General features: G+C 43.9%; 1 protein-coding gene across 2 annotated transcripts; it reads right to left on the bottom strand.

The window, feature by feature from the left end:
* Window positions 1-7,364: 7,364 nt before the first annotated feature.
* LOC124662631 (dual specificity protein phosphatase PHS1-like) lies at window positions 7,365-12,914 on the bottom strand. 2 transcript variants are annotated; one of them, XM_047200442.1, is made up of 11 exons: window positions 12,615-12,914; window positions 11,878-11,916; window positions 11,597-11,775; window positions 11,013-11,223; window positions 10,615-10,788; window positions 10,361-10,521; window positions 9,237-10,269; window positions 8,576-8,728; window positions 8,270-8,497; window positions 8,023-8,180; window positions 7,365-7,938 (listed from the first exon to the last, which is right to left on the bottom strand). In XM_047200442.1, exons 1-11 carry the CDS (start codon window positions 12,675-12,677, stop codon window positions 7,569-7,571), a joined length of 2,769 nt encoding a protein of 922 aa, XP_047056398.1. In that variant the 5' UTR covers window positions 12,678-12,914; the 3' UTR covers window positions 7,365-7,568. The 2 variants fall into 2 exon arrangements, with proteins under 2 accessions (XP_047056398.1, XP_047056399.1); XM_047200443.1 differs by lacking the exon at window positions 11,878-11,916.
* Window positions 12,915-22,245: the final 9,331 nt, after the last annotated feature.

The following is a 22,245-nucleotide window of genomic DNA, read 5'->3' as shown; positions in this document are numbered from 1 at the left end:
TAATACTGGTCTAATCTCCTACTGGTATTTGCTATGGCCTCCAAATCTAAGGTCGGATGACATGCTAAAACTGAAGCAAGAGCAAGTTCGGCGCCGGCCAGAAGTTCCTTCCGCACCAACAATCGAATCCTTTCTGGAGTCTTGAATCGAGTAAACAAAGCAGATAAAGTCTCGGGTGCTTGGTCTAAAGGAAACAAGGTTCTCCATACCATACCATCGAGAGATGAGCATTGTACTTATCAAAGTAGTAATGCACCTTCTCTGCTCGATGCTCAAACTTGGCCACGACAACAGCCTTCGGTCGATGGGACCACAATTTGTGCTTCGGGTGAGCGACATTAGTCATTGCCTCGATCTTTTCATGGATCCTCTTGTTTTCTTCCAATTCATCAGAGGCCATGATTGTTGAAAAGCAAAAATCAGTCAAGGAGCATTCAAACTTCGATAAAAATCGAAAGATGGACAGAAACTTACAGCTCAAGCTTTCAGTAACAACACGGAGACGGTCAAGAGCATGTTGTTCGATTGCGGTAGCAATCTCGTTTTTTCTCTTTACCAATGTTGCCATCGCATGAAGGGTGGTTATGTCTTTGTTTAGTCGGGTTATTTGATCACGCAAACGGCGAACAAGATCGGATTCATCGTTAGCCGAATAATTTAAAGAAGAATCGGCACGAGAAGAAGTTGGAGGAATATGCAGCACAACTCTCAGTTCAGAAAAGCATTGGTAGAAACTCCCATCGGGAGCGCTGCGCATATATTACATTCAAAAGATTGTTGACACTGGCAACAGAGCCAGTATAAAACAGGCCTAGATTATATCAAGATTTAATTACAGCAACATAGCAGGAGTTTAATCAAGGGAGAGCTGATGATGAGCCAGGAGCAGCTTCAGGCGCAACTTTGGTCTTCGCTTCATCGACTAGCTTAAGAAGCTGATTAGCGCATATCACTGCCGATTGTTTGAAGGGATCAAGGTTGACTAGGCAATTGTTGTCATCTATAAGCAACACATTGGATAACTTTTCTAGTTCAGAGCCTAGCCCATGACCCATCAGCGGTTGGAAAGTAAGGACCGCCCCAAACAAATGGGAGCGCCGCTTAAGTACCTCTATAGGCTCAGAAGGGTCGATGAAGAAAGCGTCTGCCATCTCGCCAAGAGTCTTGTCTTGCTTCATTTTCGGGAATATCATCGAGAATAACCTCGACAGTGCTCCTTTGGTTTTGTGCAACAGACCAAGGACTTGGATATTGGCATCAGTGGCAAGCGAAAGGGCATCAGACATTGAATCCTCCCGAAGCTTGTGCGCTCGATTGATAGGCACGTCGGCAGCACCTGGAAAATAGTGAATAAGCAATCCGGAGGATAGTATGCAGAAATATCTTGCATTAAGCATGAAGGAACTTACTAAGCAAATTCATGATAGACTCGCGGAGGGCGCCTTCCTTTTTATCGGCAGCAACAGCAGCCTCGCGTCTAGCATCATGCTCGTCCTTCATCTTCTTTTTCAGCTTCTTTAGTTCATCTTTCAACAAGATGTTTTCATTTTGGACATCGGCTGTGAGCTTGTTAGCCTCCAGGACTTGGTCAGCCGAAATTTTGATGGTCTTCGGAGGCTGAACATTCTCGGACTCCAGGCGAGTAAACTGATCAGCAAAATCTGCCACAGCGTCAACTGTGGCATAAATTGGCTGTGAGGGAAAGGATAAAGAGTCTCAGCCAAGTGTGGAAATCCACCGCAAAAAAGGAAAGTCAAGCTAAGTGGTTTACTTACGTGATCACGGGAAGCTGGAGGAACGGGGGTGCTGGTAGGAGGAATGACCTTCGACACCGGAATCTTCACCACGGTCGTCCTTGAGGGAGGCGGCGGATCGGCAGGTGAAGGATTCGATTCCTTGGCTGACTCAGCCTTTCCGGAGAGTAACTTAGCCCTCTTTGCGAGAGGAATTTCATCGTCATCATCGGAGCTGCTTGAAAGCAAGGACATCCATCATGTCAGATAAAGAAGGATAGATACAAAGAGAAAAATAGATACTCACAGGTCTAAGTCATCTTCGGCAGCAAAAAAGCCTGTCGAACTTTTCGCAGTAGGGGGAGGCGACGCAGTTTCATTGGCATCATCATCTTGTCCGCTAGGACTCGATTCAGCCGTTGTGATCAAGTCTTCATTTATCCTCCTGCACCGCCTACTCCTGGTGAGAACATCGGGGGCTTCGTCTCCTTGGACGTCACTATCCTCGAGGGCGTGTTGAGCATCTTCGGTTTCTCGGAGTCGTCATCGTCGTCCTCTAGTTCTACCCCACTTTCGGGTGTAGGAGGATAACATTGAGCTATGGTAGAAGCTTGTTGACAGGTGAAAAGGTTAATAAAGGATCAAAAGACAGAATAAGAACAGTGATCAAAGCAGGCGCAGTGAAGATTACCTTAGCCGGAAGGTGCTTGAGATCATATGGAGGGCGAGCCGAAGTCAGGACAATGTTGTCCTTCTGGCTGAAGCGAGTAAGGCGACGCACCTCGTCACGGAGTTCATCATCCGACAGGTCGGCTGAGCTGACTCTTGACTTATCGTCCTTACTAACATACATCCACAGCTGGTGAGGCCGAGACATCAGCGGCTGCACCCGACGCTTTAGAAGCACCGAGACTACCTCGGTGCCACACATTGTTAAGCCTCCCGTGTTCTTCAGATCTACAACCTATTTGAACATCTGATCAGCTATAGCACTTTCTTTGGCAGTCAAGATGCTTCGCCAGGACTTCTTCGGTTGAGCCACCAAGACGTCTTCAAACGGAGGAAGGTTGGGGCGCCGCCCAGGTGCTGGAATATCTCGCAGGTAGAACCATTTTTGACGCCAGCCCTGGACGGATTCTTTCATCGGGAAGTCGAAGTAATCAACCTCCTTTCTAACGACAAAGCCGATGCCACCAACAACGGGGGAGCCGTCATTGCCATTGTGGCGTTTGACATAGAAGATTTTCCACCACAAACCCCAGTGGGGGTCAATGCCGAGGAAAGCTTCGCATACAGTGATGAAATGGAGAGATGAAGAATGGAATTTGGGGTCAGCTGCCAGAGCTGGATCCCATAGAAAAAGAGAAGGGAATGAAGAAATTCGTGGGCAGGAAGAGAAAGCCCACGAAATAAGAAGGCGACGACCATAACAGTGAAGCCTTTAGGAGGCTTTGGGCGAGAAGATGGACCTGGGAGATAAATGTCGTTATCGGATGATGAGATGAGGCCAAGGGTTCGCAGCTTGTTCACCTCGCGATTGGAAATGGTGGAGGCGCACCAATCGCGGCTAACCTTGCTCATGCCTGATGCGGAACCTGCCTCGCCAGTTCCCTTCTTCTTGCCCATGGCGTCTGGAGTTCTTGAGAGCAGGAACAGAGGTGAGCGAAAAGGCCGAGGAAGAAGATGAGCAGTATGGAGGCGTGAAAAGTAAAAATAATGGGAAGGCCCCTTATTTATAGCACGAGCTGATGGGAAATCGTGGGAGGTGGACAAAGATCCAGTCGTACACGTGTCGCTGTAAGGAAAATGGAACTGGCGGCCCATTACTCCCACTATGTGCGGAAATCGAGGAGGCGCCTTGGTCAATGCACAAGCACTTGTCATTTCCTAAAACTGACCACGCAGAAGTAGGGTAGGCCCATCAGGTCACGTCTCGTCAATCAAACCACAACAGTGGTAACGTCATCAGTGATGTCATGAAAGGTGTCGACTCTGTTTGAAGCATCGGAGGAAATATTAAAATCATCTGGGTGGATCAACTTGAGTCTATGCACGGTTGCAAACATCCGCACCTAGACTCGGGGGCTACTCCTATCAGGAGCGCTGGACGCGCACCCGATAAATTTAGACTCGAAGAAAGATTGAATCGTTTGTCTAAGTCTGCACCCGGTTACAAGCACCCACGAGCAGACTCGGGGGCTACTCCCATCGGGAGTGCTGATTGCGCACCCGACAAATTTTTTTTGCACTCCAGGATCATGCCCGGGGACTTGATTATGTGGAGAGTAGCGTTGTTTTGCCATCGGCAGTTAACCAGCAAAGATGGGCACGTTACTCGATATCCTTTACGCATTAAACCTTACTTGAAAAATTGAAGCCCCGATATAAATGTATCGGTTGACTTATGAAGACCTCGCGAAAGCTTCGGCGAAGAAAACATTCGAGTGGCACAACTTGAGTCTACGCACGGTTGCAAGTATCTGTACCTAGACTCGGGGGCTACTCCCATCGGAAGTGCTGGACGCGCACCCGATAGAAGGGGATGATGCTGTTACAAGAAGGACAAGATTTATCAAGAGAGGAGAACATTCGGTGGAGGCATGCTTTAGTCTCTACCCGAAATATGTTCGGCTAGACACTCGGGGGCTACTGACGTGGGCATTACCCTTCGGGTAACGGTTATTGCCCTATCCTAGGCGGCCCAACTGGAGGCCCATGAAGACACTTGATGGCAAGGTGGACTACTACGTCGGTGCCGAAGAAGATTCCTTGAAGAACAAGACGAAGAGACGGAGAATACAAGGAAAGTCTAGAACTAGGGCCCTTTGTAACCTAGTCGTACCCGGACAAATCTCTCGAGACCTCGCTCCCTATATAAGAGCCAGGAGAGGGGCTGTCGAGTACAGACGCAATCTTAGCAATCTTAGCCACCATAAGTCCAGAGCTAGGTCCCCATAGAACTTAGCCTCTCGACGAGATCATAGTCGAAACCTTCAGCACCCTATTGTAACCCGATATTTTCATAATCAAGATCAGATAGGCAGGACGTAAGGGTTTTACCTCATCGAGGGCCCCGAACCTGGGTAAATCACTTTCCCCGCTTGTTTGATAACCGATGTCTCGTGTCAGCCTACAGCCAACATGTAGCCAATAAGTACAATAGTAGTTGGCTATAAGAATGTACTACTTTCTCAATGGATGACCCACCTTTCATTCATACAACTTGCCTAGGAGCACGTGCTAGAGCTAGCTCTTACATAAGACTAGTCACAATGCATAGTATCATATAGAAGTATCATGCGTATGATACTACTACATGTTACTATCTCCACAATGCATGGTATCATATACTAGTATCATAGTCTCCATATATTAATTGTTATGTAGAATCTCAATGCAAATATATGGACAAGATTTACTTGATATTAATTTTTCTAGTAGTATGTGTTATGATACGGTATCTACCTATGATACTAGTACACTCTCTTCCATCCTTAATTACACTGCCACATCAGCGTTTTGCATGCATGGAATGCATGATACTACCTATGATACTCCCATTGTGGGTAGTCTAAGAGTCCACTTACATTCTCTCTCATCTTCTCCCTCCTCCAACTAGACACAAATATATTATGTTAATCCTTGTAGCCAGCTGACTATGACTTATTGTACTTGCTCTAAGAGACAATACATTGTAGTAGTTGATACCTTCGATCCGGATTATGGATTGTAGTATGATAAACTTTTTTCCTAGAAGACCTATGTTTAATCGAACCTTGGGAAGCAATGCTAAATGGTGTGAAGGAAACATCTACAAGACTTGCTAGTGTATTTTATCTTCAGTTTACCGAACCTTTCTAGTTTACTATTATGACGTACGGTACGGGCGAGGCTTGCTCGTACCAATGCCCGTTAAAGCTCTAGGAACCGCCTTTCCGAGTGTAGTCAACTTTGCCATGCTCCTTACGTGATTTTTTTTCAGTAATTGCAGGTCCATTTGCCATTATGACGTGATTTCCTGCAGAATATCCAAAAATAGAAGAGATTGCACATCTTTGCATGATTAGGTATTAGTGGCAAGGTGAGAGGTAAACTTAGTCAATTTCTTGATTTAGCTAAGGATTTAAACGCGAGAAAATATTGCATATTTCACAGCCATCAGTAATTGTATCTTAAGATACACCACTACTTATGACTACGTGCAAAGAGCCAACCCATTGTGAAAGGACTAAGTTGATGGCCACGGCAAATTCTCGGTCAACCTGGAATTAGCTTAATTTACAGTCACCTTGTTTCATGTGTAATTCACGTGCAACTAAGGCAAATGATATGCAATTGCACATGCATGTGTAATTACACATCCATGTATAGATGCACGAATGATGATGCAAATCTAACGTTGTCGAGTTGATCTGGAACTAACTTAACTCCCGGTCAACCTGAAATTAGCAAAAGGTAAGTTGATATGCAAAATGTTGGGAAATTAATAAGTGCTGTTCGTGTCGTATGCATGGCGTGGACCACAGGGATCACACGAAGCATCGCGAGAATATGCTGGAATTTGGTGCCGAGACCATTCCTCGCAAGCTGCGCAATGATTGGTCGACGGAAGCGCCTCCGCATATGCGCCTGACGAATTAGGGGATCGGCTTTACGTGAGGGAGACATGTTTCTATCGGGCGTGGCTCCTCTGCAGTAATGTTATTACTGTACCCGTACAGTAACAAACAAAATCTACCGTTAAACTGCATCCAAGGGTATACAACAAGCTAGCCCCAAATTTCCAGCGATCCCAATATCTCTTCTTCCTCCCGGCGTATGAAGCCTCTCAGTGTCGCACTACCTGCGCTGCCGCGCAGCTGGCTGCTGCTCGACCAATGAGTCCATGTTCTTGGTTACCGCGAGGAAGGAAGTGTCGGGAAACCATGTCATGTCACGACGACAGCATGGGAACTAGCAGCGGTTGATGTTCCACGACGGCAGGGCCTGCCATGGATGCAGTGAACGTAGTTCTTGGTCTACTCCGAGAAGAAGGCCCTGTATAAACATCAGTTTACGTACACCAGGGGCTCGATTCCTTGCGGGCGTGCTCTCCGTCATGCCATGCGCTGCGCCGGAGTGCCACTGCTAGGGCCTAGCTAGGCCTCGATTCGTAGTGGAGCTGCTCGCCGTCGAACAACGATTACAGTCTGCATACGAGGTGGTGTACGAAGCCAATCATAGACCGATGGACATGGTGCTTCACGCTAGCTCTGGGAGCTGTTCCACCAGATTCTTTAGACGGAAATTATTCCACCGTATTATTGTCCCTCATCAGATCACCATAGACGCGGCTGTTCACGATGGTGCTTCTGTTTGTTGCGGGAGGACATGAAGTAGCCGAGGAAGAAGAAGACATCAAAGGGGTCCTCTGAGACTGCCGTTAGATGCAAATTAACGGTTGATTTTGTTCATTACTGTACAGGTACAGTAATACCTTTACTGTAGACGAGCCGCGCCCGTTTCTATCCTGTGCCAGACTAACAATGCGAAGTTGCTTTTCTGTGAAAGATTTGCGTTTGATTTGTCACTTAGAGTTGTTGGCGAAACACGCCAGGTGAGGACAAACTCCTACGCTATGACAAAGCTGGCTACAAATATGATACTCCCGTTGAAGACATTGTCTATAATTTTATTTCTAGGTGTTGGGCCGAATCATGAACATTGTGTGGGCTGACCACATGGGCGCTTGAACTGTAAACCTGAACATTTCTTTGCTCACACTTGACTCCCGTTTTCTCAACAGCTTGATCACTAGAGTACAAGTCATAGCAGATGGTACAAGAGATCCAATGATCAGAAGCTCAGCTCATCGGCAAATGCCTTAGCCAGCTTCTGAGAAGGGCTCAGGCTCCCACCACGGCTGATCCGGAGCGACTGGATCGATTTCTGGATCTCCATGGTCATGGCGCTGTCCACACTGCCTTGAGATAGCCGCCTGTGCGCCTTCTGCAGATGCAGCTTGAGCGAGCTTGTGCTCAGGCCCACGTTCTTGCTGCATATTGGGCACACCTTCATCTCTGGACGCTTCTGCTGCCAGTCCATCGACACCTTGCCGTGCAGTTTCTTGTCTAGAGCTAGCAGGGCCTTGGCGAAACCGTCATTTGGTTGTGCCCGACGGTGTACTTTCTTTAGTAAGTTCCAGGCTTTCGCGAGAGTGAAGCCCCTGGACAGAATAAATGTCATTCTTTTTTTTGTCTTGAAAGTGAAAAAAGTATCAGACATGAATGAGGATAGCTAAGATTCTTACTTTCTGAGCATCAAGTAGGCAAGGACAACTGTGGCACTCCGACTTTTCCCTTCAAAGCAATGAATGAGAACCTTACCCCCAACAACATCGACCTGATCGATAAAATCTGATGCTTCTTCAAAAAGATCACTGATGTTTGCATCATCATCATCACTAATCTGCACAAGTAGTAACATGGTTTTCCATCAACACGAAAAAACAACCAGTATATGTAACAAAATACTAAACCAGAGGTTGCTGGTCTTACTGAGAAGTTCTTGTACTGAAAAAGATCAGGAAACTGGGTATCCGATTGACCAATCTCATTTGAACACAAGCATAGTACATGGGTAATGCCCAAATGCTGAAGGGTATACTTAGATCTTGCAGCAAGAGCCCCACCTATAAATACGTTGTTGATCACAAGAGAAGGTCGCTCCGTATTTGCAGCATCAGAGACCAAGGCTATCCTTTCAATGATGTGCTCAAGACGCACCTGCAAGTTATTTATCATCAGACTAGTTGCTCGAAAAAAGTTAAATGCATGTATGAAGTTACACAAATTGTCACCCACCTTTAACTCATAGGCATCTCCCACCATGTTGTTCTCAGTTCCATCAAAGAATCCAGAATGAAAATTGTTCTCCTGACAAAATCTGATCACATCGCTCTTAAACGCTTCGTTCCATTGTTCTATCTCCTTGGTCAACTCAGGATCTAGATCAACCTATTGCATCACAATAGCACTTCTAACTTCAGTTCACCACTAACATTATTGCAAAACCAAAGCCGATCTCATACACACAAAGCAGTTACAGTTGAGTTGGTCAGCTAGGCAAATGTATTTTTTCGGTAGAAGGACAATCTTTAGGCAACATATGTCTTGAATATCAACGCTACATGTAAGAATTTAAAGACAGACTACCTGCAAACCATTATATGTTCTACACTGATCAACTTGACTATAAAATCATACAGGTAATCTTTAGGGCCATTAACGGCACCAGAACTGCAACATTGTGGGGGGTCAAATGCACGATTACTACAAAAATGTATTGCATTCGGTAAAACAAAATTGCATTGCTTCTTTGCTTTTTGCATGAACTTTCACTCGTATGGGATGGTTCTGCAAAGTTGCAGCTTCAACATGGCAGTGCCACTCGTTGAGTGTGTTTTCAAATTTGAACACAAGTAAATTGATCCTACCTTTTTAGTTGGGAACTCAAAACTCTCACCTTTGGAGTCTTGTGAAAATCACGAAGTTTCATTGTCATTCTTAGACTTCGAGAAGAATCTGCACCCCCCCTCAAATGTTTATTGCTCCAACTGTCCCTGGACATAGGAGAAACTGAATCTAAGCTTCCCCGGGATCCTGCAGAAGATGTCTTTGTTGCTGATTTAAGAACTCCAGAGTCACTATGAAGCTCACTGTTTAGTTGCTTATTAGGTGGGCAAGGAGTACTGTAGTTGACTCCTGGAGATGGAAAATCTGAAACTGCAATGTCATTATGGTCAGGTTCCTCGGAGCTTTTAGTAATTATGGACGAGAAAACTCGCAGAACACCATCCAGTTTTTGGTATAGCTGGAGAAGAAACAGATGGAACCCCTCAAGATCTCTAAGAGCTGCACGAAATGCCACTCGGAATTCGTGAATCGCAGAAGCATTTTCTTCATCAGAAAGAGAGCAACAAGAATCAATGGAAGTAATTGACTCATCAGGTCCAGAAAGCCCAAGTTTACCACCAGAAATCTCACACAAGATATTTGAGGAGTAGTCCGAGTTATTCAAAATGAGCTCTACAACTTTGGGATATCGTTCATGATCTTTCAAACGTCTCCCTGCAGGCGGGCGACGGGGCACCCCAGTGTCAATTGCTACAATCTGCAAAGTCCCACTCGTACTTCCAGCATTTTCTAGTCTACTTGTAGACGCATCCGCTTTTCGTGACATGAGGTCCACCTCGAGAGAATCTAATCTTCCATTTGCAGAGTGAAACCGTTTCTCTTTAGAAAGCAATGGATTTGGGCTCTCTGAAGTGCTCTTTGAATCCTCAAATCTGTCCACACTCGGGAAGGATGATCTTTCTGAAATCATCAGGTTCGCGGGATTGCCACGCCAACCAAGCTGACGGCATGGGAGCCTATCCTCATTCCTGAGTATCAGATCTAGCATCAAGACCCTTCCAAGGGATGAAGAAGTAGCACATGCAGCTTTCTGTGAACTGAATGCCCTTGAACTCTCAAGCAGGGGTGAGCCATGAATATAACTGACAAAAAAAGGAAACAATTAACATTTCATATGCAGTTCAGAGTGGAAAATACCTGTATTATCATATTTACGCTAAGGGTTAGCAGTACCTCATTAGAAGAAGACAACGGCTTAGCTCAAGAGCTTCCAACAATTCTGAGCAAGTCATCTCACCAATCTCATCTTTATTCGAAACCGCTATCTCTCGTGCATTTTCCGCAGCATGTCTAATCTCCTGCCACTCCAGGCTAGAATTATGTACTACTCTAGCCTGCAGTTGTTAGAAGAAGCTAAATAAGAAATCAAATGTGAATTGATGACATAAAATATTTTCTTTTAGTATTCACTGGGGGTTTGCAAATACTTGTGGTGTTTGGACTCCAAGCAAGCGTGCAAATTCATAGCCCAAAAGTTCTGCCTGTGTTGCCATCTTTGATGCTGCAAACTTTATAACAGCTGCTTCTTCTTTTGGTAAACCGTTGTTATCCAAAGAATTAAATAGAGCAAAGAATACAACGCCACCAGAGTTCACAGTCACCTATAAAATACAGGAAGATGAAAGCAGCATGTCAAATACACGAGTAAATAAATAAAAATCTACAGACAAAAAAGTATGATCCCTAGTCTACAAAATGTTGGAAACCTGCTAACTGACTTGAAAAGTGGTCTCTGATATGGAAAATAAAGTACAGGAAAATACTTATTTTTCTCACTGGCAAATTATAGAAAGAATGTTCAAATCGTCATCAGACAGCAACAAACCTCAAGAGCTTTACTCATCTCATCTTCAGAGTGTTCCGAACTACTGCTGTGTTCTGTATGGTGCAGAGATGACAGCATAGTCCATGAGAAGTCAGATGACTCAATGTCTAATGCAGAAGAACTCCCAAGCCTCTCCCACACGCTTATTTCAGGAGGCTGATCAAATGTAGGATTCTTTTCTCTGCTCGTTTCTGCTTTAACCACTTGCTCACTATAGTGAACACAGTAACAAAACAATGATACCATTAGTACAACAAGCATAACAAGCTGATTTACCAGCATACGATCGATTACGTGGCATAATAAAATAAACCCCTACATGTTAGAACTAACACAAATCCAAAAGGTAATAGTCTAGAGAAACTGAAAATAGGATTCATTGAATCCTATTTGCAGGTGAGTGTTCAGGTTTGATAATCTATTTGCATAGCATTTCCTTTTAGAGAACATAATGCACATGCTCACCAGAAGTTATTTTTGAGCAAAAAACAGAATAATGTTTCGACAGCGAGGATTAAAGACACCTTTTAAGTTAGTAACCGCAAAAAAATAATCTAAGCCCTAGCAAGTAGTAGACAAGCAACCTTAAGTCTGCGCTGCCAAATAGCGAGAAGCTTCCACTTGGCATCACTTCAATCCTGGAACTGCGACGCGGGAACCCTGATGGACGGAATGTCCCACTCCGCTTACGTACCAACGACACCCATTTCTCGAATGTCTGTGCTGGTGTTGAGATATCACCACCAAAGAGCAAAGAGACCACCTATACACATGAGGAGAAATTAGGGAGATCCCCGGCATTGTGCAGTAACGAAAATCAAGAAACATTAAACGATGAATGAATACTGGCAAACAAAGTACGTACACGAGAGGATAGCTTCAGCTCTCTGTCCTCTTCGTTTTCCTACAAGAAATATTAAGTTTCTAACATTAACTATTAAGTCTGGGGTGGAAATAATTATTTAATGCAGTTGTGGTTGATGATATCATAAAGACATCAAAAGACAGACCCAGAAACATAACAAGGCCGACACTTTCTAAAATAAACCATATAAAGTTGGTGCCAACTTCTCTAAATTCACAACTGCAAACAAGAAACAAGCAGAGTAGTGCAAGAGGGTTCAGACCTAACACTAGGATGAGAAGAACTCCTGCGACTATTTTATGCTGAGGGAATAGTCAATTAAGGTCTTAGTTCCTGAAGTTGCATTAAAAAATTCCCAGGTTTTGTCACGTCTCCTTCCAAAGATTAACATTGTAGTAGAATAGCCAAAAGTCTAAAGAACTGATGGGGAGTAAATGACAACAAATCGCGGTATATGTTTGTACCCAAGGCCCATCTAGATGTAGTGTTTTGCTAGATTCGATCAGGGGTTGCTGGCATTGACTAACCTAGCGATTGCTTGTGGCCACCGAATCGGGATCAATTAGTTGTAATGTAGCAGGTGCATTTGGGTGCTGGCAGTTGAGCCCTGCCCCGAAGCATGTTCCCCGGACATGGGCTCTTTCTTTCCCCAAGGCCCGAAATCCCGCACAAGAACAACCCAGAATATACCCCAGATCGCGCCGCAGGAGCAGGAAACAGAGATGAAGCAAACTCACCCTGGGTGGAGGGATCGGCGGCGCCTCCTGCTCCTTCTCTTGCCGGGCTGCCCGATGTTCCATGGAGTGGCGCAGGTAGCCGTTGACGGCCCAGGCGCACGGTGTGATATAACCGGCCGCGACGGCGCATACGGCCGGCTAGCTCCCGGAAGGAAAGCGGGCCGTCAAATCGGACGGAAAAGTGATGTTCTTGCGCGGGGTTTCCTCCTCCGGTCCGCACCTTTCCGTCTGGGTGTCGGCTTTTTTCCCGTAATGGAGGGAGAGAGGAGGGGGCGGAGTGGGGAAGACGAAAGTAGAGAGGAGCAGAGTGAAGGAATCACTGAGATGTGGAGTGGTTACCGGAAAGTGGAAATTGGTTTCGCTTTCGGGAACACGGTTTCCATGGAGTCAGAAACTGTGGAGACCAAGTATAGCGTAGCCCTCAGATCCAGGATCGAGCGACCAGATAGGTTCTCCAACAGATGACATGAAACTCGGCAGGCAAAATTTACTTTAATGCCCCTATCTCATTTTCTTCAGCCCATCTCAAATGGTAAAATATTTAAACTTGTGCTTAGAAATTTTCCGAGGTTAGCTCCTGGAATTTCGTTGATGCATGTACCCTCTTGGCCTTTGATCACACTGATCAAATGTAATCATTTTTTACATTGGATCCTACTACTACAATATTTTTGCGAGAAGATCAATCTCCCTTGCCTCTCTCCTCTCGACCGATCGATCTCTCCACACTTCCGCGTACCAAAATCCAAGAAAATCAAGCCTTAGCTTCAATGGTGTTCGTGCCACCCTCGAGGGAGTACAATCTCTATGAGCAAGACATCTTCTTTTACGTGTCCTTCACCCTCCATGCAGCGAGCATGGAGTGGTGGATCCGCCGGGTGAAGGAGCACTCCCTCGACGTCGCTCCAACCAATTGTGTTGGGTTGAACTATGAGTACACCGTCGCGAAGCCAGGTAGCCAGAAGAAGCTTCCATTGGAGGAGAGGCAGTGCGCTGTCGTCCTCCAACTCTGCTTCGCCAGCGAGGTCCTCATCTTCCGGATTGTGCACGTTGATGCAGGGTCGAAGGCCCTTACAGAATTCCTTGGATGGATCTATCAACATGTGTAGCGCTGCTATTGGCAATGATGTGAAGATGCTCAAGTACTCCGGCATCGCAGCCATTCCGGGGGCGCGCGACCTCCGGATGATGGTCCCGAACCCGACGACCAATTGTACTCCTTCTATTATGCTCTGCCCAACCATTACACTGGGACATGACGTGTGAAGAAGGATCACAATTCCATCAGATGCGTCAACTGGTCCGAGTTTTCATAGGGGTATGATCATTTCAAGTATGTCACTCTGATGCTCACCTCGGTTTCGAGATATCTAGGATAAACGTCGTCTAGTCGGCTACAATAGCATTAGGAATCATCTCAATGTATAGATAATCTAATGGACCACCAATCCTTCTATGTTATCAAATTACATATTCTGAATGATGCATATTATTTTTATGTATGAAATGTGTGCATTTTTCTTCCTTGTAATGTAGCACTAGTTTGTACATCTCCCCAAACAACCCGTGTGCTACGCATACAATTTTCTCACAACTAACTGTGCGCTATGATCCAAAAGGTAAGCACTACATTACCCATTGCATATGAATCTTCACTAAATAATCATGTGTGATATACATCACCTCGGACAGGGTGTTTCTACACCCGGGTGCATATGCACCCTTTATTTGAAACGCATATTAAATATATTTAAAAATGTTAGAAAAATACAAATAAAAATTCTTTGTGTATACCTTAACATGTTACATGCTTACAAAGTTGTTTCAGCAAAAACCGATATGTTTCATGCCTTGTGCAAAAAAGACAAATCTTAGGTGCTAAAATAGTCTATTCTTTGAGGCATTATTTGCCTTTTTTACACAGAGTACAAAAAATGTTGGTTTTAGGTGAAAATTTACGTGCACACATAGAACATGTCCCTCTACATGCTAAATTTTTTTCCTAAATTTTTTACGGTTTGGAAATATGTTTTATACATACCGGGTGCATATGCACCCGATATCAGATTTGATTTTCCGCATCACCTCCTTCAACACTTTCATATTTATGCACATGAAAGTAGTATAGATTTACAAACCATCATGTTGGATAAAAATTAGAAATAAGTTAACGAGAACTGAGCTCTAGCTCAGTGGCAAGGCAAGCGAGTGCGCAGCCAGTCCACCCGGGTTCGAATCCCCATGCGCGATAATTTCGCAGCAGGGGCGAATAAACCGGGAAAGTCTCATCCCACCTAACAACGTATAGCCAAGGGAGGGATCATTTCCCCGTTGGTCAACATTTTTAGAAATAAGTTAACGAGAGATAACTACAAAAAAGAATTATTCTGTAACATATTTCACACAATATTTTTATTGTTTTCTTCTTCGTGTATCATCCGACAACGCAAATCATCCTGAACTTATTTTTCCTTGAACACACGCTTTGGTGTCTTTGTATATTTAGAAGAAAGCCGCAAGAAATTGGTAACTGTATTTTTTTTGCACAAAGGAGAGGTCTAGAAGACCCCGGTGGTACTACATTCACAAAACTCATGACAAGTACAAATTGCAAGCAGGCCCCTAACAAAACTCGTCCTAAAGAACCTGATATTTGAAGATAAGGCTTTCTCATTTACACAAACACCCTATAAAGAAAGATAAAAAGCAATCAAGTCCTCGGGTGCCTCCGCCACAGGTCGCCGGTGTCCTCAAGCCTCGCCGTCGAACAAGGGAAGGTTGCTCGAGTGCCCTCTTCCGGCGAAGAACAACCGCCACTGGACACCTCCAAGTCGACGAGGATGAACCACTTGGCGGCGACTCCAGCAGCAGAAGTGGTGAAAGGCCTCCTCGTTGGTGGTTGAAAAGAGGCCGCCATGCCGACCGAAGATTGCGGAGGCGAGGATGCCGCCTGCGTGGTTGAGCTCAAAATCGTCGCACCACCGGAGAAAAGGTAGACGCCATTTGAAGAAGACCACGGCTCCACCGCCACCTCTCCCTCGCCACCACGGCAGGACGGAGAAGAAATCGAAATGGAGCTCCTTCTCTCTAGATCGCACCCGCAACCGAACCAGAACACAACCTTATAAAAAGCGACGGTGGTCTTCTCCCCCACTACTAGCTCCGAACAGAGAAGCATGGCAGCAAGAAAGAAGAACACTGGACTCCCGATCTGGTCTGCCGCAAACTACTTGCATGAAGCCATTCTCCACATGGGTAAAGCAAGGAAAACCTAAACTACTCTCCACAGAGGGGATCCCCCTCCCTCCTCCACTCCGGCTGGCGAGGCCACCGGAGGAAGGAGAGAGAGGGGCCGGAGCAGCCGAGGCGACTCTCAAGAGAAGAGAAGAGAGAGAAAGAAGAGATGAAATGACTGCCCCGGCCTATAGGCCTTGAGCCAATTGATAACTGTATAAAGGTGTAGCTGAATAAAAAAAAGGTTGTGCATCATTTTGATGCAAATCCCAGGGTATCACCTCCATTTCGAAGGAAAAAACTATACAAAGGTGTAGCTGAACTACAAAAGAAAACCAAAAGGAGGAGACGGAGGAAAAAGAAAAGTAACACAAAAAAGAACGAACAAAGTGACGCTCAATTCATTGGCGCCACTGAAACAGCTTTCATTTCTTGCATCTGGGATAGTGACGCCCTTGTGCGATGTCGTATTTTTGCTTGGCTTGCTGATATGCTGGCAAGGTGAGGTTGGCCTCAGAACGACACCTGCACCCTTTGCACGGCTACTGAAGAATCTGCACATCATCTGCTGGGTTGCTGCCCCTTCATGATTCAGGTGTGGTGTAGAATGCCTTTGGCCAATCTGCCGTCCTGCTTCCTTCAATCGCAACATCAACCCCTGCTTGAATGGATCTCAAACACGCGAAGCATGCTACCCAAGAACAAGCACAAAGGTTGGATCGCTCTAACACAACTTGTCTGGTGGACCATCTGGAAGGAAAGAAACAAGCGTATTTTTCAGGCGCGTGAGGACTCAATGGCAAACATCATTGCAACAATTCTGGGTGAAGCACATCAATGGTTGATTGCTGGACGCAGAAAAGTGTGTGAGCTTTTTCAAAGACCACGAGAACCTGACTAATCCATACTATGTTGTTGAGTTTTTTTTAGCATAGCTCAGTGTTTTACTATTGTTTCTTGCTTGTCCTTAATTTTGTAACTTTTTTCTCTATTATCAATGAAAAGCAGCTCTGCACTGCCTTTTCAGTCATAAAAAAAAAACTATACAAGGCGCATTTTGCTAACCTCTCGGGCTCAAGCAACCACAATTTGGCCTCATCGAGGATGGACTGAACAAGATCCTGCCTCACAGGGCTTATATATGTTGTCGAAGACCATATCGTTGCGTGGCCTCCAGATTTTCCGAATGGTCAAGATGATTAATTTGATGCCATTTTGGATAGCAGTGTCTGCATTGGAGGATTCCCAAGCAAACCAAGTGTTGAAATCTTCATCGGTCCGTGGCATACACATTTACATAGGTTCAGAACCTAGGCAGAGCAAAAGAACAGGCACTTGACCTGAAAACCACACATGTAGCACATCTTGTTCTTGCTACATGAACAGTTTTTCAGTAGATCTCCAGTAAAAAAATACAGCACATCTTTTGTACACGCGTTGAAAAATGTCAAGCATGTCCTACTTCCGTAAGCTGTGAGCTGCAGCTAGAGGCAGAAGAAGAGCTATCTTCCTCCGGCAAAGGACTGCCACCTCCTACTGACATCTGACTTGAGCCACTGTGCTTCAGCAGCATCAAATCATCGTCATTCAGGACCCACTTCACGACGAAGCCCAAGCTCCGGTCGTCGATGGAAACTTGAAAGGCATGGGTTGATCCAATAAGATTCGAGATCGCATGTGGAACGGTGTGCCTGTTCCCATCGGTGATCTCATCGACGAGGTCCTCTGCTGGGACACCGATCAGTTCCTGTGCCTCCTCGGCAAAGATCATGAGGTTCATTGTGCCAGTTGCATCTTCCACCACTGCATCCAACTTGTACCTTACGTGCCAAAAACAGAAGCAATGTAATTACCAACTAGTTAGCATGCATGTGATGTCTAAGCAACGATGAGGCACTGGCAGCACAAGAGGCTTCCAAGATTTTTACCACCAAACTGGCCTCTTCCTCTTCTTGTTAACTGAATCACATCGGTTGCACCAGAATTCGCTTCCATCCCCGCTGATGGACCGTCTGCAGTGGAAGCATCCATGATAGGACCAACCTTTGGCACAGTCTATCTTTATAATGGAGGCTCTGCACAAAAATCTGGTATTCTTCTACAACAGAGCCCCAAAACAGAATGAGACTGTCAAATGGAAAAAAAAACAGTGAGGTATGAGAGGAGCATCGTCTTACCGGTGACTCGAATGGGTCAAGGCTTTGTAGCTGTTTGATTGTTCTCCAGCTGCTTCGTAACTCCTGAGATAGCTTCGAGATACTCTGCGACTCCTGGGTTGGGGCTGCTGGGCTTTCTTGCTGAGACTGTGGGTGCACTATGGGGATTTTTGGATGGTGCAAACTGCATGCAAACAAATAAGTCATAGTTAAGGCTCGACCAAGGTGGATTATCAATCATCTAAAGGATAAACCGTAAAGGCCACTCACTTCGCGCGGAACTCTTGTGTCTCTGGTATTTCCAAATTCAGGTAGTACTTTGATGGTGATGAAGAGCAAACCGTGCATCCTTTTCCTATACAGAACAGTAAAATATACCACGTTTCATGACAATGAAAGGAATACATTTATATGTTCTCACATGGTACAAACCGATAATAAATCAATGAGAGGATAAATCGAGAACTGACCATTGTAGTAGCGAACACACATCCCAGAAAACACAGCGACGACCGGACCTTGTTGGCATTTCTGGCGAATCTCCGCATAAAAATCATTAGCGAGATTTCCATATAGTGTGACTTCCTGTTCTTTTCCACTGTAATAAATTGATAATTGCAAAACATAAGGCCCTATCATGGAGCGATAGTGACCTGAAAGGAATAGAACAACTGAATTCCATTACCTAAAATCCTCAATTCGTAAGGTGCAAATTTGTATCATGCGGAATTTTTTCAGGACCTCCAGTATGGGCCGTACTTCTACTACTTGACCAATCACATCTGCAACATTTACATCAACACATGTCAGAAATAAAATTCAGAATTTCAGATATGAATGTGCCAAGCCTAATACTGATTCTTCCTTTCATATTTCCAGACATTTACCTGTCAATAAGCTATTGTCACAGTTCCTAGAAGAAACATCGCTGAAATCAACAAAATCAAAGCGGTGGAGAGGAATCGAGTCGACATCTCCATCTATGTCGTCGACAACCGTCTGTGACCCAATATACATCATGAAGCGATTCCTACAGGTCATGTAGTTTCCCTGGCTTACACCAACTACAAAACCTGACAGTGCGTAGACCTTTCCCTCGACTAGCCGCTCTTCGAGACGCTTTTTATCTATTGGATGTACATGGGCTTGCATAGCTCCACCCTACAAGTGAAAGACAAGAATGATCATTGTGCTGAGAAAACTCAGAAGGTGCACCCAAAAAAAAGAACCTCGGAGGGTGCTAAATGGACATGTAGTGGGTGAGTAACGCGATCATCCGTTTGGCATCAAGCACGTGTCGTCACCTCGTCGTCGATTAGAAGGCTGTCGAGTCCGAGCACCGTGCCATTGTTGGGGTTGAAGGACACCCATAGCCGCGAGATGCGAACCCGGACTCTGCACCTTTGCTTTGACGGGTTCAAATGAGAGAGCGGGGTGAACCCTCCTTCACCCATTTTGACCTTGATGGCTTGAAGCTTGAGATCTACATATATGTGGAGAGAAAATAAATAAACATAGTGTCATCAATCTTTTTTCCATTAGAAAATCCCAACAATGATATGCACAAAAGGTTGAGAATGTGCAGCAGCTTTTATTCACCATGAAGCTCCAAAGCCTGAAACCCTGGCCCATCGATGAAGGCTTTGCATGACAAAATGCTTATAGTACCTCCGTCCTATGAAGGTTGTGTGAGATTTGTTAAAATTTGTATGTATCTAGAAGCTATTTAGTGTTTAGATACATCTAAATTTTGACAAATCTCAAACAACTTTCGTGGGACGGGGAGAGGGGAGCAGTTTACTTATGTTTCAGTATGTAATCTCGTTCAAATACTCACCTAATTTCTTAAATATGACGAGGGGTTTCTCCCCTTTTGGCCTTCATCCTAAGACTATTTGGGGTGAAATTTGCTCTGTTTTCATGTTTATAAAATTGCCAATGATTTTTAACCAAGTGGGGATAGGAAATTGGAAAGAGAAAAACTGGATTCCGGTACAGCTCTGGTGTAATAAATGGAACAAAAATATGATTTATATTGAGCGAATGCGGCTATTAGATGCAAGGTAATATGGCGCACAATAAACAGAATATGTATGGCGCCCAAGAGACAGAACAAGCGAGAAAAGTAAAAGTAAGATTTAATATGAAGAACACCAACAGCGCGGAATCGATCTCAAAGATCCGGATGGAGAAGTAAGACGATTATCAAAGGAGACACTTTTTTTTTCTCTTTAGAAAGGATAGAAATTCCATACCTAAGGACCCAATGCTTTGTTCCCCCTTTCCCCAAGAACTGAAGAACAAGGCTTGAGCAAAACCAAATCTGAAGAAGAAACAGCAGCAGGAGTCAGAAGAGAGAAGAATATTGAAGACAGAGGGCTAAACAGTGCATTAGTGCAGAGTGAAGTGAAGCCACTGTAACGTACGTCGGTTATGCTTCTCTGCAAAGTGGGAGAGAAGAATTATTGTCTAAATCCTCAGGTATCTACGTGCCAATTTAAACAATGTTGATACAACTAATTTGAGGCGGAGGGAGTAGCCCGGGCTACATGTACCTTTTTCTTTTGGAAGTTCAAAACTTTTAACTTTACAGGTTCAAAATTCTGAAAAATATATCTGAATGTAGATAATGTTGTATTCTATCACTGTGTAAATTTTCAGTGCCAAATACCAGCCCTTAGTAAAAATGACAAAATATTATCAAATAACAAAATAGAGATATCATTGTATCCACTGGTAGATTACAATATTCTCCACATCCTAGTATTTTTTCCATTTTTTAAAAATGTTTGAGTTTAAATTTTCAGAGGTTCCTTCTATGTAGCCCGAGATAAAAAAAAATCCATTTTCTCTAAGCAATGCTAATATACTTGCTCTCTACTAGAGAGACGTATATGGTATCCTAGACTTGTAGAATTCCTAAAGTACAGGAATATGGGCTCCCGGCGTCCATTGCTCCTTCTTTTCAAAATATAAATTGAAAATTATATTGAGAATTTTCAAATAATTATGAAAAATGTGTGGATAAGCATATAATGTTAAATTGAGTTGAGTTATAGGCTACACAAAAATGACAAAATCTGATATATTTTGGATTTCGGAAATAGTACAATGTTATTTCTATGTCGACCTAGACCTAACTTAATTCTTGGTCATCAAATTCATGTGCGGTTCATGTGCAACTAGAAAAAAGATGTGCAATTGTGTTCTCATGCGCATAAATTATGATGCAAATTTTGTTGAATATGATTAACTAATCTCTTCTGTCATATCGATCTTTTGGTTGAACTGGCTAAGAGCATGCAACTTCACGTGTTATCAGAGCTACAAGGTCTTCGATTCAAATTCTAGCCAAGACGGTATTAAGAATTAATATTTACAGCCTCCCTAAAAAATCTAAAGATCCATGTCTACGGGCCTGTGCGAGATCTAAAAAAAGCCCACCAGCCTATACGTGAGGAGAGGTGTTGAATACAATTGCCTAGTGTCCTCCGTCAGATCGGTAGCCTAGATCATGCAATTCCACAAATCTCTAGGTTTCAGAAGCTGGAGCCCAAAATCTTGCTTATAAATAACTAAAGTACAGACCTAGAATTAGCAAAAAAAGGTTGGGAATATGTAAATTAGCTATAAATAAATCCATACATTTTTTCATTTTTTGGTAGATTAGAATATAAATTATTTCAAATTAAGATTTTTCATTATATGAACATTTCTGAGTACTTAGGTTTACAATTTTTACAAACTTATAAACATGATTTTTTTGATTCGAAAATACTTTTGTACTTGCATGCATGGGCGTGGGTGCTTCGGTCACCATTAATTTTACTTTGAGGTTCGGATAAAATACTTTTAATTTGCAAAAGTATAGGATTGCCAGAGCTTGTGAGTTAGAAATCCTTATGGGAAATATGAAAATACGTAATTAAAATATCTTTTCTCTTGATTTCTGCAGAGCTGATTTTATTATAGAAATTAACATCAAGAGTGCAAGGGAATCTTCCGAAAACATCTTGGAACTTCTTTGATCAAACTTGTAGTGTGTTGATTTTTTCTACCTGGGTTGCTTGGCTTGTTGGTCGAATCATTTGCACTAAATTTCATAGAAATTTTTACATTCACCTGAATCTCTTGAGAAAAAAACATGTGTTTTTGTGCCGTGCGTATCAAACAAACCGAAATCTAGTACAGTAAGATTTAAAGGGCTTGGCAATGAGATCCTATATTTTTATCTATCCATT

This window comes from Lolium rigidum, chromosome 6, assembly GCF_022539505.1.
Source record: "Lolium rigidum isolate FL_2022 chromosome 6, APGP_CSIRO_Lrig_0.1, whole genome shotgun sequence".
Lineage (NCBI taxonomy): Eukaryota > Viridiplantae > Streptophyta > Magnoliopsida > Poales > Poaceae > Lolium > Lolium rigidum.
The sequence above is the reverse complement of the archived record's forward strand: the minus strand, read 5'-3'. Positions and strand labels throughout refer to the sequence as shown.